Source organism: Phocoena phocoena, chromosome 9 (assembly GCF_963924675.1).
Source record: "Phocoena phocoena chromosome 9, mPhoPho1.1, whole genome shotgun sequence".
Classification (NCBI taxonomy): domain Eukaryota; kingdom Metazoa; phylum Chordata; class Mammalia; order Artiodactyla; family Phocoenidae; genus Phocoena; species Phocoena phocoena.
In genome coordinates, this window is record NC_089227.1 from 30324170 (window position 1) to 30337320 (window position 13151).

Consider the following 13151-nt stretch of genomic DNA (forward strand, 5'->3'; position numbering starts at 1 on the left):
AAGAAGCACAAATATTCCCTCTGTAATGTTTTATAAGGGTACCATTGAAACTACTGAAAGATCAAACATGTTAACATATAGGTGTTTGATTTTATAGTTAGATGTTTGTACTGTTTTGTAGAGTATGTAAGGTTTTAATGGTTTTAGGATCTTTTTGGTATTATGCTTCAAGGGAAATTAAATATTTGTTATTTTATCCTAATTTTCAGGTAAAGAAGATACTCCCTCATTACTTGGTCTCTGCGGGTCTCTAACATCAGTGGCAAGTTACAAATCTCTAACAAGCCTAAAATCTAATGACTACCTTGCAAGTCCTACAACAGAGATGACAAGTCCAGGTCTAACTCCATCCTGAAAAATCTTACGTAAAAGCCAAAAGTTTTTATGTTGCAAATGTTCTATTTATGTAAGTTTGCTGGGAAAACATCTGGAATTTTATATTGCTCTGGCACGTGTCTGGAATTCTGTCGCTTCTATTAGAGAATTCAGTCCACTCCATGTAAACTTCTGAGTGAAAACAGAATGACTCTGCCACTTTTCATTTTAAAATTCCTATATTTGTCACTGAGGAAGTTTAAAAATGAATAGGCTTAAAAAAAAAAACTTTCAGAGATCCTCTAAGTTAATAATCCATGGCAAATTGTACGTATTTATTATTGAGCTGATTTTCATATATTTAAACGTGTCATAATTGCCAGAGACAGAGTTCAAGGTTTTATTCTAGAGACTTAAGCTAAGTATTTTCTTTTGCTCTTTTATTCAGTGATTAAATTTTCTAAGAATGAGTTAACTTCATTTTTCATGAATTTCTTCCCAAGTTCTGATATTTAAATGCCTTGTCTTTAAAGTGAAGAGAAAGCTTCTTAGCTGCAGTTTCACAGTGGCTTATTCAGTTTTTATCATTTGGCATCAACCTAACATTCCACTTAACATTTTATAAATTTTGTAGGGTGTGTCGTTAGGCAGTTACTAGAGTTGTTAGGGTCACAGGGAAAGTGTTTTACAGTATGTTAGACCATTAAGGTAAAGTGAATACATTTCTTGTTTTTGTTTTTCCAAGATTTTCTTAAAAGTTTATTTCAAAATTGATCAAATTTATGTCTCATAAACTGGAAACATTTAAAAATGTAGAACAGATTTTGAAAAAGTATTTTATCAGGAAAGAGTTCAAGTTCATTTAAGGATCTGAGAAGCTTTTAAAGTAAGGATCAGTAGGCTAATCACCATACTTGACAGTATGTCTGGCATCCAGTGCTGTTTTTCTGCCTCGTATGCGAGAATGAATTGTGTCATACATGCTTTACAGCTTCTGTCACTAATCACACCACAATCTCATTTTAAAATTGATGTTAATGTTAAAAGTTACTCCACTTCTACAGGTAAAAAAATTAGTTTTTTTTTTAAAAAGCCATGAGCCGTCTTTTAAATTTTTGCAAATTTTGGAACTGTACATTTGTCCCTAAAAATTCCACCATGTTGAAAGAGAAAATGTATGAAGTATATTTTCTGTAGTAAGTAATATGAGGAAAACATGATCAGCTGTGCCAAAGAAGTTTTTATACATTGTTTACATGAAGAGGCTACTACAGTACTTATTGGGGACTTCATATGCCATTTTTATTTGTTAACAAAACACTACATTCAAACTTAGTAACTTTGACATACAGAATGTTCCTCCTAAAATATTTGATTGAGAGGAGACAAGAAGCACTTGTTACAGTCATTCTTTGTGTTAGAAATATGGGAGTGTGGTGGTTCTCTGAAATATTTAGAGCTTTACGCTCATCATTTGGAATTTAAGATAATAAATAGTAACAAGGCTAGTCTTATATGTAAGACCATTCAAACAGTGCCATTTCAGGGACAGAGAAGGCCTGAAATCCCTTAAAATAAATTATCTTAGATGTACCAGAACATATTCAGAGCTTTATTCCTTTAGCTTGAGGCTTTAGTACTTGCAGTAATGCAAATATTGAGAAATGGTACCTTTATTCTTAATTCTGTACACATTATTGTGAGAGGTATCTAAAGCAGTCTGTAATCAGCCTGGGGGAACAGAAGGAAGGTTTAAATGAGGACAGTGGAAACCTTGGGAGGAGGGAATGAGAATGGTTAAGGAGGGGAACTTCAAAAATTTTAGGCTAGCCTTAAGCACTATTGCTGCTTTCCTAACAGCTATCAGAATGTTTAAATGCTTTCATTCATGGTCCACTCTCAAATGTCATTTATTATCCTTCAGTAATTAAAAAAAATCATTGTTAAATTTTTTCCATACATTTTTATAATATAGAAACACAAGGTTCCATAATTGATCAAGTTTTTCAGATTTGCCTAATGTGTATAACAACTTGTGCGTCTTAACATGCTGCTAAATGCAGATTTAAACATGACATCTGAGGATAATGACTTTTTCTCCTTTCTTGGAGCTCTTGGTATAAAATTCATCTGCTAATGTGACTTCAGGTTTCTACACAGTTCATTTCACACTAGTTATAGAGGTAGTTTGTTAATGTTTGCATGAGGTATGTCTCAATCTTTAATTTTAGGTGGTAGTGTTTCTTGTTCACACACCCTCCCCTAAATAGAATGCTGAACTATATGCTACTATTTCCATGTGTATTTTGTTGCCTTGATGTACGACACTTGTTGCATGTATATTAAACATTTTGTACCATGCAGTAGCAGTCTTATTTTTTTCCTTGACAAAAAGTTACTTTATTCAAGATGTACAGTGAACTTTCGTTTCAACAAATGTGTTAAGTGTGTATCAACACCTAAAATACTAATATGAAAATGGTTTCGGAGAAATCCTCATTTCGTATCAAATTAAATACGTTTTCTTTTTTTTTTAATGACATGATATGCTTTAAAGCTGACAACATCTGCTGAAGTGGTACAGTACAGTAGTGGTTTTAGCAGTGTTCTGATTTTATTATGTAACAACCATGTTTGTTTTCTCACCTGTAAAATGGAAACATCACCGTCTTCTCAGCACTGCCTGATGGCATCAGGATGTCAACGTTAAATAAATCATGTGTATAAGTTGTTAAGCGGTAAGTACCAAATACAGACTACTGTTAATTATGATTGACAGAAACCTTAAAAATGCAAGTAGACTCAGCTGGTTTTTATTTAAGTCATCTTTATTAGATTTACATACAAGTTTTCAAGTGGTTAAAAATGTTTCTCAAATTTACAACTTATGTAAATTCTTTGTTAAATTTCCTGTTGTTGGTTACAGTTTCTAGTTTTGATAAACTAATACATTGGATTACCTTGGAAATGTCACATGACTGCTTTGAACATCAGGGCTCCTTATTTTTTTTAAAACTAGTCCACTTTGCTCTTCTGTAAGCAAAGCACCTTGTATTTTGCTTTAGCATTTGTTTTTTCTTCACTGATTGATAGAAGATAAAATTATACCAATGTCACAGTGGTACCTTTTAAAAATATATTTTAATCCAAACCAAAACTTTTGTTTTTAAATAGATCACCTTATTATAAGTCCTATTTTTCATACTGCCAGTTATTTTTCTAAAACCCAACTAAAACCAAAGTTTCACTACACAGCACTTGGCCTTAACACATGACACATTCTAGTGTTTTCTGTTCTATAGCTGTGCTAAACTGTGCTACCCTATTTTCTTTCAGTTAAAAGAAAATACTGGTCTTGGGGGAAAAACAAAACAGAACACAACTGTAACTTCTAAAGCTGTGCCAAAAATACTTACTTGGCTCCCTGTTGCTTCTTGTTCCTCCTTTGGCAGACAAGGCCCCTTGGACTCCATTTCCAATCTTATCTCCTACCTCATGGCCATATATACTCTCTGCTCAAGCCACTGGCGCTAAATACCACTGCCTGATTGAAGACTCCCAACCTCCAGGTATGTTTAATTGGATCGCATGTCCTAATCTTAGAAGCATTTCCTGACCAGTCCCTCCACCACAGGCTGAGGGGAGAATTCTTCAGCTTTTCCATCACTCCTTTTGTATACTTGTAGCAATCACAGCTGAAACCTGAAGGCCAGTGAGAGTATCTGAAATGTCATCTTATCTCCAGTGCTTTTTATACTGCCTACCACATAAAAGGTCTCAGTAAGTGCTGAATGATAGATTAAAATATAACAGCAGTAATTTATTTTTAAAAGTTCATTTTGGAAAAAAATTTTAAAGTGATACACTAAACTTTCCCACATCCCTGTAATTTGTGCCCCAGAAAAAAAGAGGTTAAGATTTAAAGTAGTCAAATGTGGCTAAATAAGCATAGTGAATAGTCTTCCTAGAAAGAAAAGAAAATTTTACTTTAATTCTATATTACTTTTTTAAAAAGTCAAACGTGTATTATATGAAAGGTAGCAAACATGTAACACTTGCATAAGACATTTTTCTTAAAAAATTTAAACGTGCAGGTTAGAAATTAACATTAACAGAATGAAACTGTTTCCTTTCAGAAACATTACCAAGGACACAATTTGTAACCAAATGCTTTTCGGTTGCTACTGTTAATGCTTCTGGACCACTTAAGTACAGAGAAAGCTTCAGTTCAGCCTTCTTTTCATTCAGATACATTGCATGTAATGTATGTTAGAAAAACTGTAGGGAATTAGATTTATTTAAGTTATTCTAGTCATAAAGTAAGAATTTTTCACAAATGCAGTCAGTAGTGGGGTGGGGGGAGGATGAAAATTTCCCTTCCGTTGTTTATAAGTGACATTAAGTTGAAATACGTGACCGCTTTTTGAGAGCATTTCAAAACCTAAAATTTTCTGCCTTTTTCTACCAGTTATCAAAAAGAAGCATAGCAGAACCAAGGTAAATTTAATACTGTTAAACATCAGTGTTCAAGATAAACTTTCATGTTTGTGTGTTTTTTATATATATGTGTGTAGTATAGCATTAACATAATGATTTTATATGAAAATATTTAGCTAGAAGCACAGTGATATTTTAAGAAAGCACAAAATATTTTAATGAAAATATAAGTCAAAGTTATAAATATATTTTTATGGATATATATGTTGCAAACTTAAGGTAACACAGGATAAAATAAACACAAAAGGTTAAATACAAACCCTACAGAGTTTATTTCTGGTGAAACAAACAGTTTTCTGCTATATTAGAAAATACATTAATTCCTCTACCAACACTAGAGATTTGTCACTTAAATATATTACTCTATTTTAGGGGAAAAAATGCTTCACATTTTCATAAAATTCACATAGACTGCAATAAAGTGCTTTTTCTCCCAGGATACAGATCCTGAGAAAAACAAAAATATTAAAAAAGAATATTGTTTCTTGTCTTGAAATCATATCCTTTTTATTTCGTTCTTACATTCATTAAATTATTTAGGCATTAGCGTCCAGTGACCAAAAGCTCTTTCTTCAAGGAAGCTGCTGCCTGTTTAGTTCTTGGCCTAGCATACTGATGTGAGATGTGTAAAATCAAGGGACATTTTGGAAATACTCTGTGACTGATACTGTAGTAATAGTCTCAATTTTGCTAGAACAAGCCAACAGAAATGACCTAGAGAACTCCACAAATGGTAATACTTACATTACAGGACAGCTGAAACCAGAGGCCCTTCCTGTGCTGACAGAGCATCTTTACTGGTCTGAATATAATGTGGTTTTCCACTGTACACCCAAGTTGGACTGAAGTGAACATCTGATACAGGCAGTAAAAGCTCCCTCTCTCTTGCAGAGACAGTAGATAATACAGGGTCTTTAGTCATCAAAAACAGCAGCATCAATATCATACAAATTAGTATATTTTTGGTTCATGAAGACAAAATAACCATACACCTCTGATCAGAGAAATCCTAATATTCATGAAGCCTTAGAACAGTAACAAAGTAAAAAAACAAAGTACCAAATGCATGTGAATTAAAAAAAATTAATAGGTAATATGTGGTATATATGAATAATGTATTCTGAAGACTGCCTTCCATTATCTACTTTGCTTAAATACTTAAATATCTACGTCCGTGATTTAAATGTGTATAAAAGATTTGCGAATTTTTCTTTTAGACTCTGTACATCATTCAGCACACAATTCAAAATGTTCTGTTGTCTCTGACACACCAATAGGATTAACTTAAACCAAGATTTGTATCAAACTCTGAGATTATTGCTTTCAGTGTAGAATAATTCTTCGTTTCTTTACAAGAATGCTCAATGGTTATAATTTCTGGACTTTTTCAAAAATCTCAAAAATTAGGATAAAAAATTTATTTAAAAATTAGGATTATGGGGCTTCCCTAGTGGCGCAGTGGTTGAGTCCGCCTGCCGATGCAGGGGACACGGGTTCGTGCCCCCGGCCGGGAAGATCCTACATGCCGCGGAGCGGCTGGGCCCGTGCGCCATGGCCACTGAGCCTGCGCGTCCGGAGCCTGTGCTCCGCAACGGGAGAGGCCACAACAGTGAGAGGCCCGCGTACCGCGAAAAAAAAAAAAAAAAAATTAGGATTATGATTTAAATGCAAAGTAGAAATTTTATTCATTTAAATTATAGGTAAGAAAGATATAAAACCACCACTGTAAGATAATGGTGAAAAAAAGCTCTTGTCTAAGATCCTCCATTTTATTATTTGGCCATGGTTGTTATTTCAGGTTGAAACAGCATCTCTAGTATTGCTGTCTTCGAGCATTTTGTTTCTGGAAAAAAGACTTTCCAAATTCATATGTACTGATCATAACAGCACAAGCAGGAGCAATTTTAATTAAACGAGGAGTTAGGCCTGAAAGAGAACAGAAAAAATTCACAACAAATTTTACCTTATTTTTTTAAATGTAACTTATTTGGTTTCGTTCTGATAGTTATCAAAGTAAGTGAAGTGATAATGAAATACTGTCCCATAAACTGTTGTCAGAGAAGCCAAACTGCCCATTCCTCACCTCCTCTAGAAATAGCAATAGTAAATCTACTGTTATTTAACATTTTTAAACTTTTATAGCAAAGATATTTAGGAGGAAATAGTAAATGTGGAATATTTTCAGTTATTTCCTACTGAAAGGTAATTTAGGAAGGTGATAGATTTAAAGGTAAAAGTAATCATTTTAGTCAATGGTTTGATAAAGGAAATATTTTTACCTGTAAATAATCCAGAAAATCCATTCTTAGCAACAATGTTCTTCATTATAGCCCACGTTGACATTTGCAAAGGCATAGAAACTAAGTGTTAAAATAAAGAAATGATGCTATTATAAATTACCACTTAATTTCTAATACAGATAATACACATAAAAGAGTGTTTATGGCCTTTGTGGTATATCGTTTCACTATAGTAAGAACAGGTCTGTTTACCTAAAGAGCTATTTTAAATCTTATTTTTAATAGTTGGATTCATTAAAAAGAAAAAATCATAAAGGCAGTAAGTTTTAAGGTACATAGGACCAGATGCAGTCAAGGAGGAGGAATATACAGAAGACTTCTTCTGAATTGATGATGTTTGTTTCTTAAGCTTGGTGGTATGTATATCCTTTGTACTTTTTTCCACATCTTAACAATCTTTCATAATGAAAACTTTTAAAGATGTACAGAAATCTTCATGGGGTTCCCAAAGCCAAAGTAGCCCTGATAACCATTTTTCATGAATTTTTATTGCATACATTAAAAAAAAATTTTTTTCCCCAAAAAGAGGTTTTGAGGAAAATAGTTCATTCCTCTCTAGTGAGGTCCTGCTTTATTAAAACCTTTCTGAATACTAGATGTACCAGTCTTGAAATAAATTAAAGCAGCACTGTCTCCTCCAAAGGGAAGATTTTTCCTGTAACTAACAGTAACATCTCACTTATTTGCAATTACTCAACTATCTGGAACACAGTAAAAACTAATTTATATATCTTTTGAAAACAACAAAAACAGATGTTACTGAAGTTCAAACATAAACCTCATGAACAGGCTGTTCATACATAACGTTTGCTTACCTTCATTTTACACAACGATTACAAACATCTGGCCTAGCCCACAGACTACTAGATGCAACAGGTGAAAAAAGTCGGCCGAGAAGTAGGCATACTACCATGTGAAAACTGTGAAGCTGAAGATTTCAAAGTCGTGGTCTCAGACCACTGAATGTTGGGCAAACACTCCTCAGTGATCCTCACTAGCTTCTGAGAGCTGCATTATGAAACTCTACAGTAATCAATGTGTACAATGATGACAACTGTTATGAAGAAAGACTAAAGTGTGTATTATTAAGTATGCCTAGGAAAAGGAAAAATTAGAGAAAGACAGCTTTTTAGAATTTGCCACTTAATGAAGAGGGGCTCATTATCTCAAAATTTCTTTTATATAAAATATCAGATTCTCTGCCTATGAAGATAAATGAGGTCTTGTTGATTTACTTAAGAAGCTAAACTATCAATATAAGTAGTGTAAGTATAAATATAGTAATTACATACACATTTTAAAACCAAGAACAAAATATTTATGACTGGAATTTGACTTTCTAAAAAAAGTCAATGACAAAAACTTTACAAGTTGGTAACTTATACTTCATGTTTAAATTATTTCATTTAAATTCTGGAAACAACTGGTAAAAGAAAGGAGGCCAAGTAGCTGGGTATTTCTAATCTTATAGCACTCAAGTCCCAGACTGGTCTCTATTTATTTTAATAGCAGGGTGAAATTAATGTAAAAGAGAAAGAACAGAAAGAGTTATCAACTGGAGGTAAGCCACTGCAGACCTCTAACAGAACCTCGAAAGTATCTCCTGCCTAAAGATCCAACATCAAAGAGCTAATCCTACAGGTGATAAGCAACTTCTTACAGTGTAAGGAAACACCGTGATTATTAAATATTTCAAGCATAGACAACAATAAAATAAACACTCATCTACTGACCATTCAAATTTATCAAATCCTAACAATTGTATGTTTCAGAAACAATCGAAGCCCCATTTCCAGTGGGCTTGCTATACTTTCTATAATAACGACAGACTGGATCTAGTAGAAGCAACTAACAGTACGCTCTTGTTCTAGAAGAAATTATAGGTTATAAAGAAGTAGATGGGATAATAGGCAGAGAAAACACATCAAAAGAAGGGAAGCTAAAAAATCAACAACAACAACAAAATGTGTATGCATACTAATGAAACAAGATGCACTAAGAAAAGAGGTTTCCCAGTAATTGCCTATCCTTCATCCTGGTTTGCCTACATTTATTTGAAAGACTACTTACATAATTTAATCTTCTGTATAGCAGGTATGAGACTTAACTCATGGCAGGCAAAATACATAGTCTTTAAGATTTCTTAAATTTTTTGTTTAGGTTTAGAGTATTTTTTTCTGGGTATTCCATTCTGACCGTGTATTAGTTTGAGTTAGATAAAGAGTAAGGTAACAAAGGAAAAAAAAGTCTTGTTTTCTCTATTTTAGATATTCCTAACTTAGTATCCGGAAAGAAAAATTTTTCATGGCATCTTAAAAATGTTGTAAATTCATTACACTTACTTTTCCGACTGTCATATATCCAAAGTTGTGTCTGCTTTTGTGTTTTTACCACATCAAATGGCAAAGTTACAACAGCTGCAAACTAACAAAAAGTAAAACTGATTTAAATCTATTTTTCCTAAAGTACTTTAATATTCTAATTAGCACATTACTTAATAAGGATAGTAATAAAAATCACAGCTAAACTGAAACATAAAATGAAACCAGAGGTATTTTAAAAGAAGCTCTATTAAAGAAAACAGATATATGTCTTACATATTCCTCCCAAAATTCAGGAGTAAGTAAACAGTCTCAGAAAAGTTCCCCTATTTTCCTGAGGTCACACAACTATCAGTGGCAGAGTCAGAATTCCAACCAGACCTCTTTGACTCTGAAACCAGTATTCACATTTTCTGATGCTCCTGTGTGTTCCATTATTGCTTTACTACATATGAAGGTATAATATTTTAAAGTGGAAATTCTCAAGTATCTAGTAAGCATTTAAAATTGTCCAACAAATGTTTTTAAAATAAATATAATTAAAAATTAAATTTAAATAAAGAAAATGTACTTTTAGTTCTATATACCTTTTCTTTATAGGTTTCAACATATTTATTAAATGTAGCTCACAAGTCACATTTTTAAAAACTTACCTCAAAATGAATCAATTTAACAATTATTTTCATAATGCCCTAATTAAGCAATGAAGGTTTTTTGAAATAATAAATTCCCTGTAGAATGTCTCATAATATTTGATACAACAATCATACAAAGTAAAACCTGGTCTCTATTTTTTGCTTCCCAACTCACATTTGGCCAATATGCTCATAAAATACCCTTTAAAATCATTATATTTATTTCACCTGTCAATGTTAAAAGATTTAAGTTCTTGAAATCAGTTTCAAAGATCTCAGGTAAGACAAAATCAATTATTGTGTCTCCATCTCCACAATCTAACACATACAGTTGTCCCTTAGTATCCGGGGGGTATTGGTTACAGATACCCAAATCTGCAGATGCTCAAATCCCTTATATAAAATGGTGCAGTAGAGTCGGCCCTCCATATCTGCGGTTCTGCATCCGTGGATTCAACAATCAGGAATCGAACTGGTTGACTCTGCAGATGCAGAACCTCTGGATAGGGAGGGCCAACGGGAGTATCAAAGGTAGCAGCAATGTGGTATGAGCCTGACACTTTGTAGAATGATATGGTTTAGGCTATTTTGTTTTCTGACAGAAAGCCTGGACATTGTCCCACCGATGTGCTTTTTCTGCTGTTATTTGGTAACAGTCAAAAGGCAGCAGTATTTTCTAAATCATTAAAATTTTTTAAAATAAATTTTCTATGTTAGGCAGAAGTAGAAGAATAGAGAACGTTCCTTCATATTACTGGAAAGCTGGGACAACAGCCTATAGCCATTATTCAATGGCTATAGGATATATAGCCATTTTTTTTTAAGATGTAAAGCATTAAGTACAGAATTGGTTCTACAATTCCAACTGTTATGAATCTCTAAATATAAATAGTACTTGTTTTTTCTTCATTCATGCTGGATTAATATATAAATAAAATAAAATCAGGTTACTTTTAATCACCTCACAAATAAGAAAGATAAAAGATTTTGCTGGTATTCTAACTACTTAAATTGCTACAAAGAATTGCTCTTTTACCTCAATAGTTTTATACCCCACTAGGCTTAATTTGATAAGATCTCACACCCGGGAATATTCACGTCTAAATTTTGAACACAATCTCAGGGGCTTCCTTAGCCTAGGTTTTCTGACACAGTTACTCCAGTATTTTTCTGCAAGTCTCCATGACCTCACTATGCTCCTTCACTCTTGTTTTCATTTGGTTCCAATATGTCAGCACATCACTCTGTGTCATCACAAATTCATTTTCTAAGTATGTGGGTATAAGAAAGCTCTTTGTGGCCAAGATCATGGAGATGAGAATGTGCATAAAGGAAGTCCACTACACAACTTTTCATTATGTGGAGGGGTGGCAAAAGGTGAACTCTCTACTACCCAAAAATGGTCATTTGAGATTTCTCCCTTCTGACTATAACTTTTATTAAAATTCTTTTAAGAGGTACTCAGCCAAAATGTTCCCAAAGAAACAGGAATTAGCAGCAAAGGATGAAATCCCTTCTACTCAATCCGATGATACATATGAGATGACACTCCATAAAATATTAACTAACCAGATCTACTGGCATTTAATGACCAAATTGCCAAATACCTTGTAAAGAATAAAGTACTATTTAAACTCTTACCATTATCACAACTGTAATCTAACAAATCCAAAAGATTCAGAAAAATATAATGTATTTGTAATATAATAAAAACAGATATAAAATGCATTTTAAAATACTTAATGGCTAGTAATTTATCTTCAAAATAGGGTAGTAAATACTTATAAAAATTTTAAAGCACTGCAGCCCCAAAGTACTATCTCAATAGACATGAAATGCTACATAATATTTTGTTCTATTTTAGTAAGACAGTTATCGCTATTGTGGAATATTAACAACAAAAGAATAAACTTACAGAACCAGATAATGCCCCTGAAGTAAAGGTGATCATAAACGTCGGTTCATATAAACCAGATTTTGCACACAACCACTTCTTTAAAACTTCATAGTTATACCAGTACATTGCTGTAAAACAGAGAAGGAGATGAACACATGTTTAGAGATTAAATGTGGACTTTAAATAGCTCAGGAACACTGTATGTTAAAGGAAAGAGGATTCTAGTCTTGATACACCTTGCTTTCTGCTTAGACACATACTAGGCGAGATTTAAAAAAAAATTCTCAATAATATTCTAGTCGTCTTCTTATAAACAAAAAAACTATGCATCAGTAAAAAGTAGGACTTTAATTTCAAAACCTGACAAGGACAGGAGAGGAAAGGAAAAGTATAGTTCCATCTCATTCATAAACATTGATGTAAAAATCCTAAAAAATAAAAATCAGCAACTGAAGCCAGACTATCTCATAAACGATCACATGCTATGACTAAACTGAGTTATCTGATGAATGCAAAGGCAGTAAACATAATAAGCGCTTTAGATGCCATATACCACATTAACAGAATTGTATGATCATCTAAAAATGATGGAAAAGCATTTTATAAAATTCAGTACACTTTCATTTAAACCAAACAAATTTCTTAGAAACCTAGGAATAAAAGGGAAATTCTCCAACTTGATAAAGGATATGCGTCAAGAACTTGTAGCAAAAATTATTAATGGTGAAACAACAGAACTATTCCCTTTAGAATGAGGAGAATGATAGGGATGCAACACTATCGCTGCTATTCAAAATTGTACTAGGCAGCACAGGAAGCACAGTATTTATAGAACAAAAGCTGTAACTATTAAAAAATGAAGAAATAAAGTAGTTACAATTTACATATTATTGTCTACATAGAAAACGTAAAAGATAGGCAAATTAGAATCTATAAGAGTTTACAAGTAGCTGAATATAAGCTAACAGACAAGAATTGACGGTAACACTGCAGCAGCCACAAAGATTCAGACAGCTTTTGTTTAAATAGGTCTTTTAAAACAGGCACTGAAAGTTGTGCGTGAGTGGTACCTATAAATGAATGTTAGAAAAAGGTTGTATATGTAACCTTTATAAAGAAAATTTTAAATCTCTACTAAAAGACTTTAAGAGTTATAAAGAAAAAGGACATTCCTACGGCAAAAACA

At 32.9% G+C, this 13151-nt stretch overlaps 2 protein-coding genes across 9 annotated transcripts in view; one reads left to right on the top strand and one right to left on the bottom strand.

Annotated features, from left to right (window-relative positions):
- RUNDC3B (RUN domain containing 3B) overlaps positions 1-2676 on the top strand; it is a 154642-nt gene extending 151966 nt beyond the window's left edge. For 5 of the 7 annotated variants that reach the window (XM_065884463.1, XM_065884464.1, XM_065884468.1 and 2 more), the window contains one exon: positions 210-355. In XM_065884463.1, the coding sequence (XP_065740535.1) occupies positions 210-355 (146 nt within the window). Of the gene's footprint in view, positions 1-209 lie in introns of all 7 variants that reach the window. The other 2 variants (XM_065884466.1, XM_065884469.1) reach the window with 2 other exon arrangements.
- Positions 2677-6625: 3949 nt separating this feature from the next.
- SLC25A40 (solute carrier family 25 member 40) overlaps positions 6626-13151 on the bottom strand; it is a 29595-nt gene continuing 23069 nt past the window's right edge. Inside the window, exons 7-10 of one of the 2 annotated variants that reach the window (XM_065883969.1) lie at positions 11984-12093; positions 9455-9536; positions 7092-7172; positions 6626-6738 (exon numbers count right to left, since the gene is read on the bottom strand). In XM_065883969.1, the coding sequence (XP_065740041.1) occupies positions 6626-6738; positions 7092-7172; positions 9455-9536; positions 11984-12093 (386 nt within the window). Of the gene's footprint in view, positions 6739-7091; positions 7173-7578; positions 7814-9454; positions 9537-11983; positions 12094-13151 lie in introns of those variants that run through there. The other variant, XM_065883970.1, reaches the window with a different exon arrangement.